The sequence below is a fragment of the Saccostrea echinata genome, unplaced genomic scaffold (assembly GCF_033153115.1).
Source record: "Saccostrea echinata isolate AGI-Se365-2 ecotype Australia unplaced genomic scaffold, CSIRO_AGI_Sech_v1 ptg000007l, whole genome shotgun sequence".
Taxonomy (NCBI): Eukaryota; Metazoa; Mollusca; class Bivalvia; order Ostreida; family Ostreidae; genus Saccostrea; species Saccostrea echinata.
Genome location: NW_026889756.1, coordinates 4,268,841 through 4,283,949, shown reverse-complemented (window position 1 = coordinate 4,283,949; position 15,109 = coordinate 4,268,841). Strand labels below are relative to the sequence as shown.

The window sequence follows — 15,109 nt, the reverse complement described above, 5'->3', positions numbered from 1 at the left end:
CATCCGAAAGACCCGCAACTTTCACTCCAAAGTGCCGAGCGCATGGCGAAGGAACAGTTGCTACCTATTTTTTATCGACTTAGGTCTGTCGCGGCCGAGATTCGAACTCACGACCTCCCGATCACGGAGCGAGCGCTCTACCGACTGAGCTACCGTGAACGGTGAGAAGAGGAAAGCGTAGAAACACCTAAACATCGAATGACCATTATGAACATAGTGTGATTACTCATGTGAACCGGGTTTCAGTGCTTCCGTCCTTGTGAAGGATTAATGTTGTTTGTTTCCTACTGTGAATCATGATGAAATAATTGTTTTGTTTCAATTTAGAAATTTCCTGCAGAAATTTCTAATTACATGGGGACGAATGTAAACCTATAGGGTTTGAGACAATTATTTTAATCAGAAAATAAACATATTAAACTATTTACAATGTACTTAATATAGAGTGCATTGACCTATAATCCAATCGGGATATGAAAGTGTAAGACTTTTCCGTAAGAATAAACAAACCTGGTAATCGGATTAAGGACAATGTAAGCTACCAGGATGTTTATCTATCTTGGGACGACGATGCAGGAACAGTAACGGAACATTGCTAAAAATTATCTTAACATTATTTTAACTTTTGCACAATACTAAAACGTTGGACTGAAGCTTATTAAAGTTTATGTTTCAATTACAATTTATTTTATAAAATTCCAGGATTTTGTACAAATTTATTGAATTACTTGTTTACTTGAATCTGATTTGTATATTTCATACGTAAATGAGTATTATGCATTGTACATTATAAAATACGTACTTCAGGAGAGACGCTAAGAGCCACTATACGATCAGCTTTACGACTCACAACTTTCAGTAAATAAAACTCTTTGAAAAACGATTATTTTTGGTCATTGGCTTACATCTACAGTTTAAAATCACTTAAAAAGTTTGTTGTAATAATAAACGTAGAAAGATAGATTTAATATTCTCCGCTTTTGAACACTATTAATCTAATTTAAAAAAGAAGAAAAGAAAGACTAGTTGTAATAAATAATTTAATAGTGAACCATAAACCACGTTTTAAACCTTATATTAAAAAGAAAATTAACATTAAATACCGCAGGGTATATTATTGATAGCAAGTCTGTTTAAGTTATACACATGAAGAGGTCTGATTTCCTTGCCGAATGAAAAACGTTACCTGTTTACCTGGTCTGCTTTCTAATACGTATTACGCAATACCCATAGTATACTCGAACAAAACAACATTTTCATTAGATCAAAAAGGTGTAAAAGAACAATTTTGTTCCCAAGATCCCAAGAAATATTTACCGTTTTTGAGTTATAAAGCAAAAACTTTTAAGGGCCCAAGATCCCTAATCATAGGGGTCAGCCCCTTTTAAATAGTATAATATGAAAACCCTTGCAATTATGCACAACTTTTGTTCTTCATGTCTTAACAAAATATTTCTAGTTTTCAAGATATAAAGGAAAATATGTCAAATTTTTTGCTGTTTTCCGCGTTCTAACTTTTGACCCCTCTCCAGCGCCATTTTTAATGCAAAAATCAAAAAAACAAAAACCGATGTGCACAACTTCAATGCTTCCTCTTTTCAATTTCAAAGGGTTTTGTGGTCCAATTATAACCATTTCTGAGCCTTTGTCTGGAAATCGGAGGCATGCAAAATTCAATCAAAGGGGAATAACTCGTGAACAAAAGGTAATTTCCGAATTGTATTACGGTATTCTGACAGTGTTTTGTAAAGTCTAAAAGCTCTGAAAATTTGAACAAAATCTGTTTAAAAATGAGGAAGATATGAAGCGTCAAAGTTAGCGTCTAGGAGAAAAAAAAGAATAATAAAAATAATCTTAATCATCACAATCAGTAGAAGGTCTTCCGTTGGAAACGGAAGACCTTAATAATCTTAATCATCACAATCAGTAGAAGGTCTTCCGTTGGAAACGAAAGACCTTAACGAGATGACTTGACTGTTTCCATCGTTAACTTTCCTTTTCTATGTAGTACTATCCTACTATCACCTGCATGTGGGTTAACATCTTCCAACTTATTCGATACTTACCAGCCTGCTCCGAGTACAATCAATTTTCAAACCGAGGCAGGCTACTAATAGATAAGTTGATGTTACGGGGATTTCAACAACCTCGTTTAAAGTCAGCATTTCGTTAATTCTATGGTCGTTATAATAACCTTGTTAGAAAAATAGCCTGACTTGGGCCGTATGTTGTCTGGCGTTTTTCATACCATTTGTTAGGCATATGTTTTTATACTGAATTTGACTAAGGAATGTTCCGTCTACCTGATCTATTCAAAGGGCTCACGACGGGTGTGACCGGTCAACAAGGGATGCTTACTCCTTCTAGGCACCTGAAACCACCCCTGGAATTTCCAGTGGCCTTTGTTTTATGCTCTTCACATATTTGTATAGTTATAGATTTTTGTTAGATCGATAACTGTTCCTTATCTTCGCCTTTTCCATTAAGGATTGCCATACTTACACCAGCCTCTACAGAGGTTAGGGAAACAACTAAGAAGTCACGTTAAATTAACATAAATGAATTTTGATGGATAAAGCCGAATCTTTTCTTTCATAAATGTACACATTAAAAACCTTTCGTTTCTAATAATTCATGTAGTGATAAATTGATGTGCAACTTATCTTGCCATACCAGCACTGTCCAAATGTAGAATAAAAGATAGCTTGATCTATGTACTGACTAAGAAAACATCACAGAAACGCAGTTTCCCTGTACTTAAGTTGTGGATCAAGCCATTATAGTAGCTTGTATTTATGAAAAACAAAATGAGGAAAAGATACCAATATATCGTTGAACTTTTACGATCTTTGTAGCAGTACATATATTATCTAATTTTAAACCTGTCATGTTAAACACAGCTGATGTAAGTGATGTCGTTTTGACCCAACTCAGCAGAAACCTGATATATACAAATCCAATTCCAATCTATCAAAATTCATGCTGTTAAAACAATATTAACACTGTTTTCATTTTCTCGCAATATTTTGAGGCGTATTTTCCATACGGGCATCTTTTACCTAGCTGCGAATCGGAAATACTATTAGAAATTAAAGAAACTATTTTGGGGTTTAACATAACCTTTGATGCTCTTCATTATTAATCGAACGCCCTTCGTATAACCTTTCAGAATCTACTAGTTTTAACTGTTAATGCAGCATTTTTAAGGTGTACTATGAAGAAATCAACGGAATATAGTAGTACACAACACAAACAGATCTATACTTCTTAAAACTCTATTTCTGTTAATGTACTATATTTTTACATGAATTTATTTTATTTGAAATACTCTTAGTCAATTAACATGTTGATTAGTAATTTGCATCCAAGTGTTTCAACCCTTTAGTGTAGTTCATTATATATTAAACGTTTTTGTTATTGGCTATTTATATATACAAGCTAATTCAAGGAATTTATATCCTCCTTTCAAGGACAAATGTTAGCCAAAATCAGATCAAAACAACATGCATATTCGTTACCTTGACCATTAACTCTCATTTTCCTTCATTGCAAACAATATTGAAGTCAATCTGAAAACCATTTTATATGTCAATTGTGAATTTATGACCTTGACCTTTAACTTTTTGACTTACCAGCTGACAAAGCAGGTAACAACATTGTCTTTGTTTGTAAGGCACATCATCTTAATTGTATTTTAAAAGAACTTGGAGAATTTTAGAAAATGTTAATTCACAAAATTTTACCAAAACAATGACATCAAAATATAAAATTTTTCAACACTCTATACAACCGTTTTCCACGATATGTTAAAGTTCAAGCTATTTGACATCGTTGACAACTGCTTTTTAAATAGAAATAAAACTCATGAAGTTAATTACCTTGTCATTGACCATTTGCTAAATGTTTTTGTTCAAAAACATTCTGATTGTAAACTGAAGTACTCTGAAGTAGATATTAAAAAGACGCTTGAGTCTTTGCTTGTCGGCCCACCAGTTGTAAAGGTGTATTGTTCTATATTGTGTGTATTTTACAGGTGTAAGTTTTTTTTTCTCGTGTTTTGTAGGGATTCCTTAACACCAAAAGAAAAGAGAATTCTATTATTATACGTTTATTTTTCACACCAGACAAACAGAATGATGAAAGTTCTTTTGGCTTTGCTCTCTTTGACTTCTGTAGCATACGGTGAGTTTCTTTTTCATTACATTTTAGCTATAACATAGATAATTTTGAAAAGAGCATAATTTTTTTTCTGGAAAGTTGGTATAGTTAATTGTATCTGGTAACTTATTGAATTGAATATTGTACGGTAACTGTCTTATAAAGCAAATATGAAATTGAAGTATGTAGAATAAATATATGATGTGAATTTTAAGAAATATACAATATTAAATTGGATAAATTCAGTAAATTGGCATTGGATTGGGTACAACAAAATTGGAATTACTGAGTTAAAAATATATGCATATCATACATTGGATGCAGCGCTAATATAAGCATATTCGAAAATGTTGTTTAAGTAGGGATGACAATTGGATTCATTTTTTATTTATAGTTGGGTAAAAATAAATGATTATTTGTCAAAGATTGTTGTTCTCATAATTGTAAAAGTTTGCTTGAATATCGTCATGCTGTCGATGGTGGTCGTGGCATTTTTAAGTTTCGCAGTTTGTTTTTTTTTTTTTTAAACGAATACACTTACCCTGTAAAATATTACACAGTAAAAAATTTGTTGTTTTTAATGCATGAATTGGAAAAGAAACAGGAAGATGTTTTAAATGGTATTCGGGGTTCATAATTGCTTATGGTGGCTTATTTCGACAACTATTTAATTATTTGTTTTTATAAGTCGATTGCAACGCTTCAGTTTTAAGCACATTAAAACACTTTATATCAAAAGTACATATTCTGCAAAATATATCGACTAACAGATTGAGAAACTTGTAACCACATGGTTCTCCATCATTTCTACTTTAACAGTGGTGCAAGACTTACGCAAGACTTACGCAAAGTGCTAATATTCGCGGTCATTTGGCGATTGAATTCACAAAGAAAAAAACGGATGAAATTGAAAATCACATAGTTCGTCTTAATCACTTGTTAAATCTGCAAATGGTATGAATTATTTGGCTAATTGAAATCAATTTAATTCAAAAAAAAAAAAAAAGTTAATGGTTATAGAATAAATATCGTGTTAAACGAACAATAGCATCCTATATATACGAGGGGTGATCAAAAAGTTCGCCAACTATCTCCATATTTACAATACCACAATTTCAGATCTGAATGAAATTTGACATACATATAGCCAAACACACGTTCTATATATAGCAGACGTTATGCAATGTTTTGCTTCATGTTTGTTACGTCACAATGTTGAAAATGACGTCAATATGTAGGTGACTTGTCACAAAGAATGATTCAGTCGTACTCTAGAAACGAACGGCTGTAAAGTTTTACGTGTATCGTGGAAATTCCTTTACAGTAGCATATAATAATTTGTACAATGTTTATGAAGACAAAAGACTTGCTAGCAGTTCAATCATTAATTGGATTGATTGTTTTAGTGAAGGAAGGGAGATGGTTAAAAATGATGTTTGTTCTGTTGCCCAATGAAAGCAAGCTGGGGAAGAGATGTGTCCTTAGTTGAGCAATTTGTTATAAAAGATTGCCAAGTTACAGTTAGAAAGGTAGTTGAATATCTTAACAATGATATAATTATGAAATCACTGAAAATTCGCTTAATTTAGACATAGAACATATCATATATAATAAAAAAAACGGCGCCCATACTTTATCCATAATGGATAGACGACTCTTCTAAGACAGAGGACTTGGGTTGTGATGGTCACCATGCTTATTCTGGGAAAGATATCCTTATCCACTCATCCAAAATTGCCGAGATTTGGCCATTCCTGATAAATGGACTGTTCTTGTTATAAAAAATAACCTGCATGGTAAGAAATATAAGACCCGGAAAAATCTGTTAATTTCTGTGAACAGAACGCTAAGGAGCATGTCATGTGACCGCCTACATCACGTGATTTGCGCATGGGCAGAACGGTGGCAAATGTGCATTTAAATTGGAGAGGACAATGTTAAGAAAATAATGAACACTGAAACCTAATTTCATTTCTTTTATGGAAGTAATTCAATTAGATTCGAACTTTTTGATCACCCCTGTATGTGTGTGTATACTGTGAACCCCCCCCCCCCCCCAAACACACACACACACACATACTAACCTACATATACGTACTTATAAATAAAAAAAATATTAAATTATTGAATCTGAAAATAATAGTACCAATGATAACAAATTTTAAATATTCAACTGTGATATTTTAGAAAAAAAAAATTGTTTACAGAAGGTAAATTATACATATATATAGAGTTCATACAAGGGAGAGAAAATTCTGGCAGGTCATAAAATCATACATTCATCTATGTTTTTGCAATTATTGTTCTCAAATGACTAAAGTATCTTAAAACTTGTGAATAAAAAACACTTTAGGTCTTTAGAGTCATTAAATACTATTTCTATGGATCAACCTTTAATTTTTCAACAATATATAAAAAGTGGACAATACATGATTAAAATACACGTGCCATGTTTGACTTGACAAGGCATTTTAGAGACGTGATATCTATAGTATTTCTTTAGCTTAGTAATTTATTGGCATAAAAAATTTTCACCTTCAATTACCGGGAAGTGTGAAAAAAGGGCATTTTCATATATGCGTAAACTCCAGCAAAGTCTAGAAGCTAATTGCTTGCGCAAGCCAAACAATGGACACTAATTCGGGTACATTAACGATCTAAAATTAGAAACTGAAACTGGCAAATAATTTGGAGGTTCGTTTTGAGAAATTGAAAATGATTTTATAAACTTATACATTTTACGATGATCTTACTGTGGCACAAATATTTAACTGTGGCAGAACTAAGGCGCTGATTTTTAACTGTGGTACTAAGGAATTTGACTGTGGGTCGCCACATTAAACTGCCCATGCTTCCATAATCTAGTTGTGATCTTCCCGACCGATTAGTCCGTACACCGGTTCTTCGTTGCCATTCCTAGTTTTAGGTGATTTTGTGCATGTTCAACGACATAGAACTGCCGGGATAAAACACTTTGAATATATATGTTTTTTCATTGGTTTTTACAAGCGTAATAAAATTCTTTTCCAAAACTAAAGTATAAGAACTGCATATATTATGTATAAACACACCCACCCAAACACCCACTCAAACACCCACACAAAACCTTTGTTTTAATCTGTCTTAATCAAAAAGGGAAAGTAACATCCCATTCCAATAAGATCATTTTATCAAACATTTTAACTATCGTTTATTAAACAGGTACAATTTCTGACCAGTGTTTGAGATGTATTTGTAAGGTACGTAAAACAAAATCACTTATCCATATGTACTCAATGAGGCAATGCATTTAATACACACACTCATAACTTTCAAATCCTTAGGAGACATGCCTTATCATAAGATTCAATAAGATTTGATAAATTCTCACCATATTAAGTTAGTTTGAATTAAGGTGTTTCAATCATCAGTTAGATATATCTCTAATCGAAATTTATCAAAATGCCCGCAGGTTGAATCAGGCTGTGGCTGTGATTTAGACGTCACCATTGGTTATTCTACTAATCATATGAATCGATAGGACGTGTCAAAATGCTAACTGATTAAGTTGTTTCATCATCGCTAAGATTACCCAAATTAGAAATGTTAAGCATAAATTGAATACATGCAGGCTGAATCAGGCTGTCAACCTATTGGCTGTAGGCTTGACGTCTACTCAGACTCCTGTGGATATTTTCAAATCAAAGAGGCTTACTGGAAGGATTGCGGTCGACCTGGAATTGGTAAGGAGAGAGAGAGAGAGAGAGAGAGAACAACTTCATTGCATTGATACAATGTACTCAATTACAGTCCTTTCATACTTGTCATATACATTTCTTAAAATTGACCTGCATTAATGATAGGATGGAAAGAATGTTCTAAAGATTACAGCTGTGCCGCTGGATGCGTTCGTACGTACATGAACCGTTACATTGGTAACAGTGGTTGTCCTGCCAACTGCGAGAGTTTTGCGAGAATCCACAACGGCGGACCAAAGGGATGTACATATGATTGTACCAAACAATACTGAAGGCGTGTTCAACAACAAGGATGTACTATGTACAGCTAAAGGCTTTGTTATTTTCTGTTCATTAGCGTTGTATGTGTCATGAAATATGTACATATGAAAAATCTAAATACGTATAAATAAAAGTGTTCCATACTTAAAGAAACTTATGAAATATGAATAAAAACGTGTCTTTAATGTTTGGTGCCTATTTACTTTACCTTCACGTTTACTTTACTGTTTTACTTTACCTTCACGTTTACTTTACTGTTTTACTTTACCTTCACGTTTACTTTACTGTTTTACTTTACCTTCACGTTTACTTTACTGTTTTACTTTACCTTCACGTTTACTTTACTGTTTTACTTTACCTTCAAGTTTACTTTACTTTTTTACTTTACGTTCCACAAAAAGAATGCTAGCTTACAGTAACTTTAAAATATTAAGAAACCATTACAGTATTCTCCCGTCCAGGGTATACATGAAGAGAACGAAAACAATAATCTTTGAACATCTTCTTTCTTAAGAATTTTAAGATTTCCTTTCTCATGCATGTTCATTTATATACTACAGATTCAACTGAAGTAAGAATTTAAATATTCTTATCCGTAGTAACGCAATGGATGCTAATAAATAAATATTATAGTAAACTATAGTTAATTATAGTAAATAAATGTTTCATAGAACAAACTTTATCACTTTAGTTTCATAGTGACTACTAGAATGTCATTGTTATCTAATTAAGCTAATATCACAACAAAGATATAATATATTCTACAGTTTACCACAGATATCTGTTGATGTCTTGTATTCCCAATAATCCCAAGCGTTTTGCATGCAAAACATTTTACTTCAAATTCTTATATTAGTTTGATACTTTTTGAAACCTTATTATTATTTTTTTATTTAATGCTACTGACTAACATTTCTAAAACTAATAGCTTCGTGATCGTGGAGCCCGAGTTCGATTCTCATTCGCAGCGCCGTGTCAAACCTGAGACGTAAACATAGGTAGTGACTACTCAATCACAAAGCGCCCGGCATTAGAAATGAAAGTCATGGGTCTTTCGGATGAGACCTTAAAAACCGAGGTCCCGATAAAGAACCCTCACTGCTCAATGGCCCTAAGTGCTGAGTAAAGGTCTAAACTTGAAGCCCTTCACCGGCACACGGTGACATCTCTTTATGAGCGAAAACTTCTCGAATGTGACGTTAAAACAACAATCAATCAGTCAATCAATCTAAAACTTACATTGTTTGTTTTTCATTTTAAAGAGGTTCTTTCCTGAGGTTTTGAGTAGATTTTTGTCTGAACCATTATTTCTTAAATATTGCATCATGTTTTAGTTCTCACAGTAAATGTAGATTCTACAATACCGGTTCAATTATATTCAATTGAAAATCTACAAATAAATTTCATACGAAAAACATTAAGCTAGGAAGTATATTTGTGGTGGAAGACTTATTTTTATAAGAAACTGGTCATTTTTTCCGTTCAAAGTATTTACAGTACATTTAAATTTAATTATTATTTTTCCATTCCTGTTGCACACAAAATTATTTGTAGAGTGAAATGTTTTATGCAGGTCCAAAATTATTTATTAAATTCAGTATTATGAACTCTATCATCATATTGGGATAATGATGCCTAAAATTAACACTATTTAGTAATATCTAAACCCCCCCAGTTTTGTATTTATTTTATAAATATTTAAGATAACTTTGGTCATTTTGCTTAAATTCATTAAAGGTTTAAGACTTTAAAAGAATTTGTGCTTGTTAAGTGATAATTGCAAGAAAATTGACGTTTTATGAAAGGTCTATATATATATATATACATATATATATATATATATATATATATATATATATATATATATATATATATATATATATATATATATATATATATATATATATATATATATATATATATATATATAACGTTATTGATAAGAAATGAAAGCGCTTATAGTTTACTCGTTGTCGGTGTTTTATATGTCATGTATTTGATTTTTTAAATTTTATTTATCTTTTGTTTTGCTTGTCTTAATATCCCAGTCAATAATTAATTGTTTGTTTGTCTTCTTGTGTCATTTATTTAATTGAATGACATTTTCGCTCACATAACTGTGTTCCTTTTATTTTATGTTTTATGATCTAGCAAAAAATAGCTGCCATATGCGCGTTTTGACATGAGTTGCATTTAGCAAAATTTGTTGATATAAATAGAATTTTTGCATGGCCCATGCATATATCATTTATTTGATCCTTTAAAGTAAAAGATTTCAAAAAAAAAAAAATAGCTGCGATATGCGCGTTTTGACATGAGTTGCATTTAGCAAAATTTGCTGATATAAATAGAATTTTTGCATGGCCCAATGCATATATCATTTATTTGATCCTTTAAAGTAAAAGATTTCAAAAAAAAAAAAAAAAAAAAAAAAAAAAAAAAAATACAGTTTGTTTCTAAACGTGCTCCTTTTTGTATTGGAAAAGGGTTTTGTCTGGCCTAAGATGAAATAATCAAAATGTTGTTTCACTTCTTCCTTCCTACTGTGTATGCATGCGCACAAAAGTTGAACCATGGTCTTATGCAAATCCCAAGAAAAAAGGAAATATGGAGATAACGAACAGTAATCAAGCTCAAATGTCGATTAAAGCAATCGAAATCGGAAACGGAGCAAACACAGACGTCTTAAAAAAAAAAAAAAAAAAAAAAAAAAAAAAAAAAAAAAACATTAGAGATGGAATCAGGTGTCAAGGGGGAGTAAGCATCCCATGTCGACCGGTCACACAAGCCATGTGCTCATTGTCATGATCGAGCAAACGGAAAAATTCGTAGACAATTTATTGTGTAAATAATAGCCTAAAAATTAACATGGAAAATGCCAGTCAGCATTTGACTTAATGATAAAATATATTTGTTGACAAGGTCATTGCATCGACCATAGAACTTGCAAATGATGATTTTAAACGATACTTTGATATCTTTCTTTCATCAACTTGTTTGTCAAAGGTGTCTTTACAAAAGATTATCTGAATGTATTTCTAAAATTTGCATACTCCAATTCAATGGTGTTGTGCTTTCTTGACATGGATAATAACAAGAATGTGGTAGATAGAACCACCGTTCTTCTTACCAGACTTTAATTTAGCACCTTTTGCTTAATTTACAGTGCAACTGAGTTTTTCATGAGTATGTACATTTCAAGAGATCTTATGGAATTGCAGCTTGAAACTTTATAATTTGGATCTAAAAACGAGATATTTCCATTTACAAAAATAGGAAGTGGACAATCCTTGGTAATCATGTTTATGCAAGCAAGATTTTATTTCCGACTCCACACTTTTGGCATTTTTGCGGAGAATTAACAAGGAAAGTTTCACTTGAAGATTTCGATATGTTTGACAGATTCGGCTTATGATATGATATATTAGAATGCAAGTTCAGTTTCACATAACCGTGAAAACGAATATTTACATTGTAGATGTTTTTCCATCCCCGACATCTTTTAACGTATGCCAAAACTCTAGATTGTGGAAGAATGTTTGCCGAACATAAATTGATGCGCAAATAATTTTCTTTGAACTGTTAAACCTTACACTGAGTTTTACTCTGTTAATAAATGAACTTGGCGGATCCAAGTTTATTACCTTGAATGTAAAATTACTATTAGGTAGCAACTTTTTAATGAATAACCGATTTAAAAAATTAGTCGATAGCTGGTATGATCCAACGATAGTCGAGTACTAGAATATTCGTTGACATCCCTACAAACAATAAAACTTAATAATAACGCAGCTAGGTTAAGTACACCGAAGAAATATACGCCTTAAAATATTAAGAGAAAATGAATACAATTCTAATATTATTTTAACAGCATTGGTTTTGTGGTGTTAACACTTGTATATATCGGGTCTCTGCTAAGTTAGGCCAAAGTGACATCGCTTACATCAGCTGTTTGTCACGTGACAGGTTTAAAATTAGAACATATATGTACTATTACAAAGAAACAGACACTTGTTTCGTATACGGGGCACCCCTACTTATTTTAACCACAAGGTACCTAACTCAATTTCAGGCACCACCGCTTCAAGCTCGTATTTTGTTCATATATATCAATCATTAACCTACTTTAAAATCAGATCGTTCGCTTCGAGAGACTTTTCTGGTCAAATAAATCCTTTCAGACGTCTCTTGTTGAGCCTCTTTATTGTAAACCACTCATTTTCCTCGAAAATTACCTCGATACATTTTAAGACTTTAGATGGGATACAACTTCCGGTTGGGGGTAGGATAAAACCAGAGACTTCCGAGTGTTCCATTCGGAGGTCTCTGGTTTTATCCTTCATTTATAACTAAAACCGGAAATTTGTATCCCATCTAAAGTCTTAATATGTATCGAGGTAATTTTCGAGGAATAAACAGTGTTTACAATTAAACAATTGTTAGACCAAACAATGTTAAAAATTACATGGATTAATATACTAATATTTCATAAGAAACTCCTGCATCTCTGATGGATTTTTGTCGATCCGGAGTTGCACTGTGTCGTTTTGACGACGAGTTCTCTCCGTCCTTGCTTATTTTTAACTTAAACTCGAAAAACTGCTAACGTCGTTCAAACACTACAAATTTTAACATATCTATGTGTTTCTTACAATTGTGTCTTCGAATGCGTCTCTGTTGGGAGTGAATTCAAGTTCAGAACTACATTTTTTCATATTCCAGCTCACCGCCTGTTTCAATACGGCGTTATTTTTTAAATAGTGAAATGTCAAACCAGTGCAAATAAACGTTATAAAATTCTTATAAATGAAGGCATATGGGATAAAATTGGAATAAAGGTAGTCATTTGTTTCATTTGAGAAAGTATCAATTTAATTCCACAAAATTTTGACTAGAAATTACTTTTATGTAAGATTTTGAATTTCATATACTGATTCTTAAAAGCAAATTTTGGATCTTTATGACACAATGTTACTATAAAACGACGCTTGTCTACGGAATCTTGGTACAACCCTAGTACTTTTTGTACTTGAATGTACAATCAGAATATTTTTAAGAAGATCAGTTTGCATATGACTATTGCCAAAGTATGTAAATTTCATTTTTATTGGAAAAAAAAAATAATAATAATAATAAAAAACAAGCGCTCTATGATACCAAAAAGACTTGACTTTAATTTAATGGTTGTGTAATGTGTCGAAAAATTTTAAATATATTGATTTCGGTAAAATTCAGTGATTTCTAGTTTTCTCAAAACTCGTTGGAATTTTTAAGTATCAACATAGAACATTCACTGGAACCCGTTATGTGTGTTTCCTTGTAAAGAAGTTAAGGTAATAAAATTATAAATAGTCAAGACGATTCCATTCCTTTGTCTTGAGATATCATAAAAGCAAATCAAAACAATATCTTAAAAAAGAAAAGATAAAGATCAAGTAAATGTTGCGCAATTTTAGATGAGACATAATACTGAATCAAATATAAATTCTTGACAATGAATTGAAACCCCTGAGTCTCTGTCGACCACTTCACTTGTTTAATAATTGTATTTCTGACTTAGAGGGGTGAGAAATTACTTTAAGACACACTTGGGCTGGTCATCAGTATTATAATGACATCAAATAACCAAAACAAATCGTGAATAGGGCAATTAAAAAAAAAGAAAAAAAAATAGATCGTTATATTCAATGTTCTCTATAGCTACTCTTCATATCTAGTTTTTAAAAGGACAATTATCATTAATGCCCTGTATTTTTAACTTTTCAAACTTTGTTCCGTTGAGGTTTTGACAATATTACAAATTAACCTCATTCTTTTTCAAAGCTACTCTAAAATCTCCTAGAAATACTAATTTATATCGAAATTGATGATAGATTCTGTAATATCAAATTCAATCATCAATTTTATCTGTTCTTTGCTAGCAGTTCTTTTACAAATTGTTTGACTTGCGTTATAATGCGGAAAGATAATTATCTCACATTTTCAATTAGCGATTTAGTGGTAACGCGAGCTCAGTGCAACAATTTAAGAATCTGTAAGGAAATTTGTTGAAATGTTGAAATATTGAATTACCAATTAATCATATAAAACTTCAAACCTTATCCCCTATCAAGTTTTCCTATCTCTGACTAAGTATCGTTTAGATTTCAAAATAGTAAACATTAATTTGATCCTTTTAGCCTTTATAATAGAATTTTTGTACAGAGATATATCTAATTTCCGAGATATTCTCTCCAAATACTAGGCCTCTCTGTACAAGAGAGGGTTTTCATGGAATAACGCGGGCACTTTTATTTCGATTCGGTAGAAATCACGGCACACTTGACAAAATATCTTTTATGCAACATAATATATTTTAACATATCAGCAGTCTAGTTTAAAGTTATAATTTCGTAAGTTCTATCGTCAATACAATGACCTAGTCGGCAAAGACAATCATTCATTAAGTTAAATGCTGACTGACCTTTTTTCATACTAATTGTTAGGCCATTATTTACACACTGAATTGTCGACGGATTTTTCCGTTATTTCCCGATCACAACATTGAGCACACAGCGGGTTTGACCGGTCGACAGGAGATGACCTTATAATTGCCTTAAAACTATCCAGTGTCAAATTAATTTATAAAAAATATATCTTTTTATGTTTGTTCTCTATAAATTTACTTTTATCGCATTTTCTCCGAAGAAACATAACTGAAAATACTTTAAGAAACTGCATGGTGTAGACTTCTACTTGTCAAATGTTGTACGGAAGTCATAAGTGTCATTTTAACACTTCTTATTTTTTGATTTGTCTTTTTAATCCTGCAACATTTACTCTCATGCAATAGTATTGATTTCACGATGCTGTTCTATAATTTCATTTTTGTTTTTCTGCTATTATATTATTTTTATCTCCAGGTTGTTTTAATTGGTAAAAGGCTGTTCTTGTTTTTCCTAGTCTGATCTTCT

General features: G+C 31.9%; 1 protein-coding gene across 1 annotated transcript; it reads left to right on the top strand.

The window, feature by feature from the left end:
• The first annotated feature begins 4,069 nt into the window (after positions 1–4,069).
• LOC133180753 (lysozyme-like) lies at positions 4,070–8,345 on the top strand. The gene is made up of 4 exons (XM_061315226.1): positions 4,070–4,182; positions 7,360–7,397; positions 7,769–7,880; positions 8,001–8,345. Exons 1-4 carry the CDS (start codon positions 4,134–4,136, stop codon positions 8,165–8,167), a joined length of 366 nt encoding a protein of 121 aa, XP_061171210.1. The 5' UTR covers positions 4,070–4,133; the 3' UTR covers positions 8,168–8,345.
• The last annotated feature ends 6,764 nt before the right edge of the window (positions 8,346–15,109 follow it).

Coding starts and splice junctions, on each gene's coding strand:
- LOC133180753 (XM_061315226.1), top strand. CDS start 4,134: ATGATGAAAGTTCTTTTGGCTTTGCTCTCTTTGACTTCTGTAGCATAC. Junction 7,398..7,768: donor GTTTGAGATGTATTTGTAAG/GTACGTAAAACA, acceptor GAATACATGCAG/GCTGAATCAGGCTGTCAACC. Junction 7,881..8,000: donor TTGCGGTCGACCTGGAATTG/GTAAGGAGAGAG, acceptor CATTAATGATAG/GATGGAAAGAATGTTCTAAA.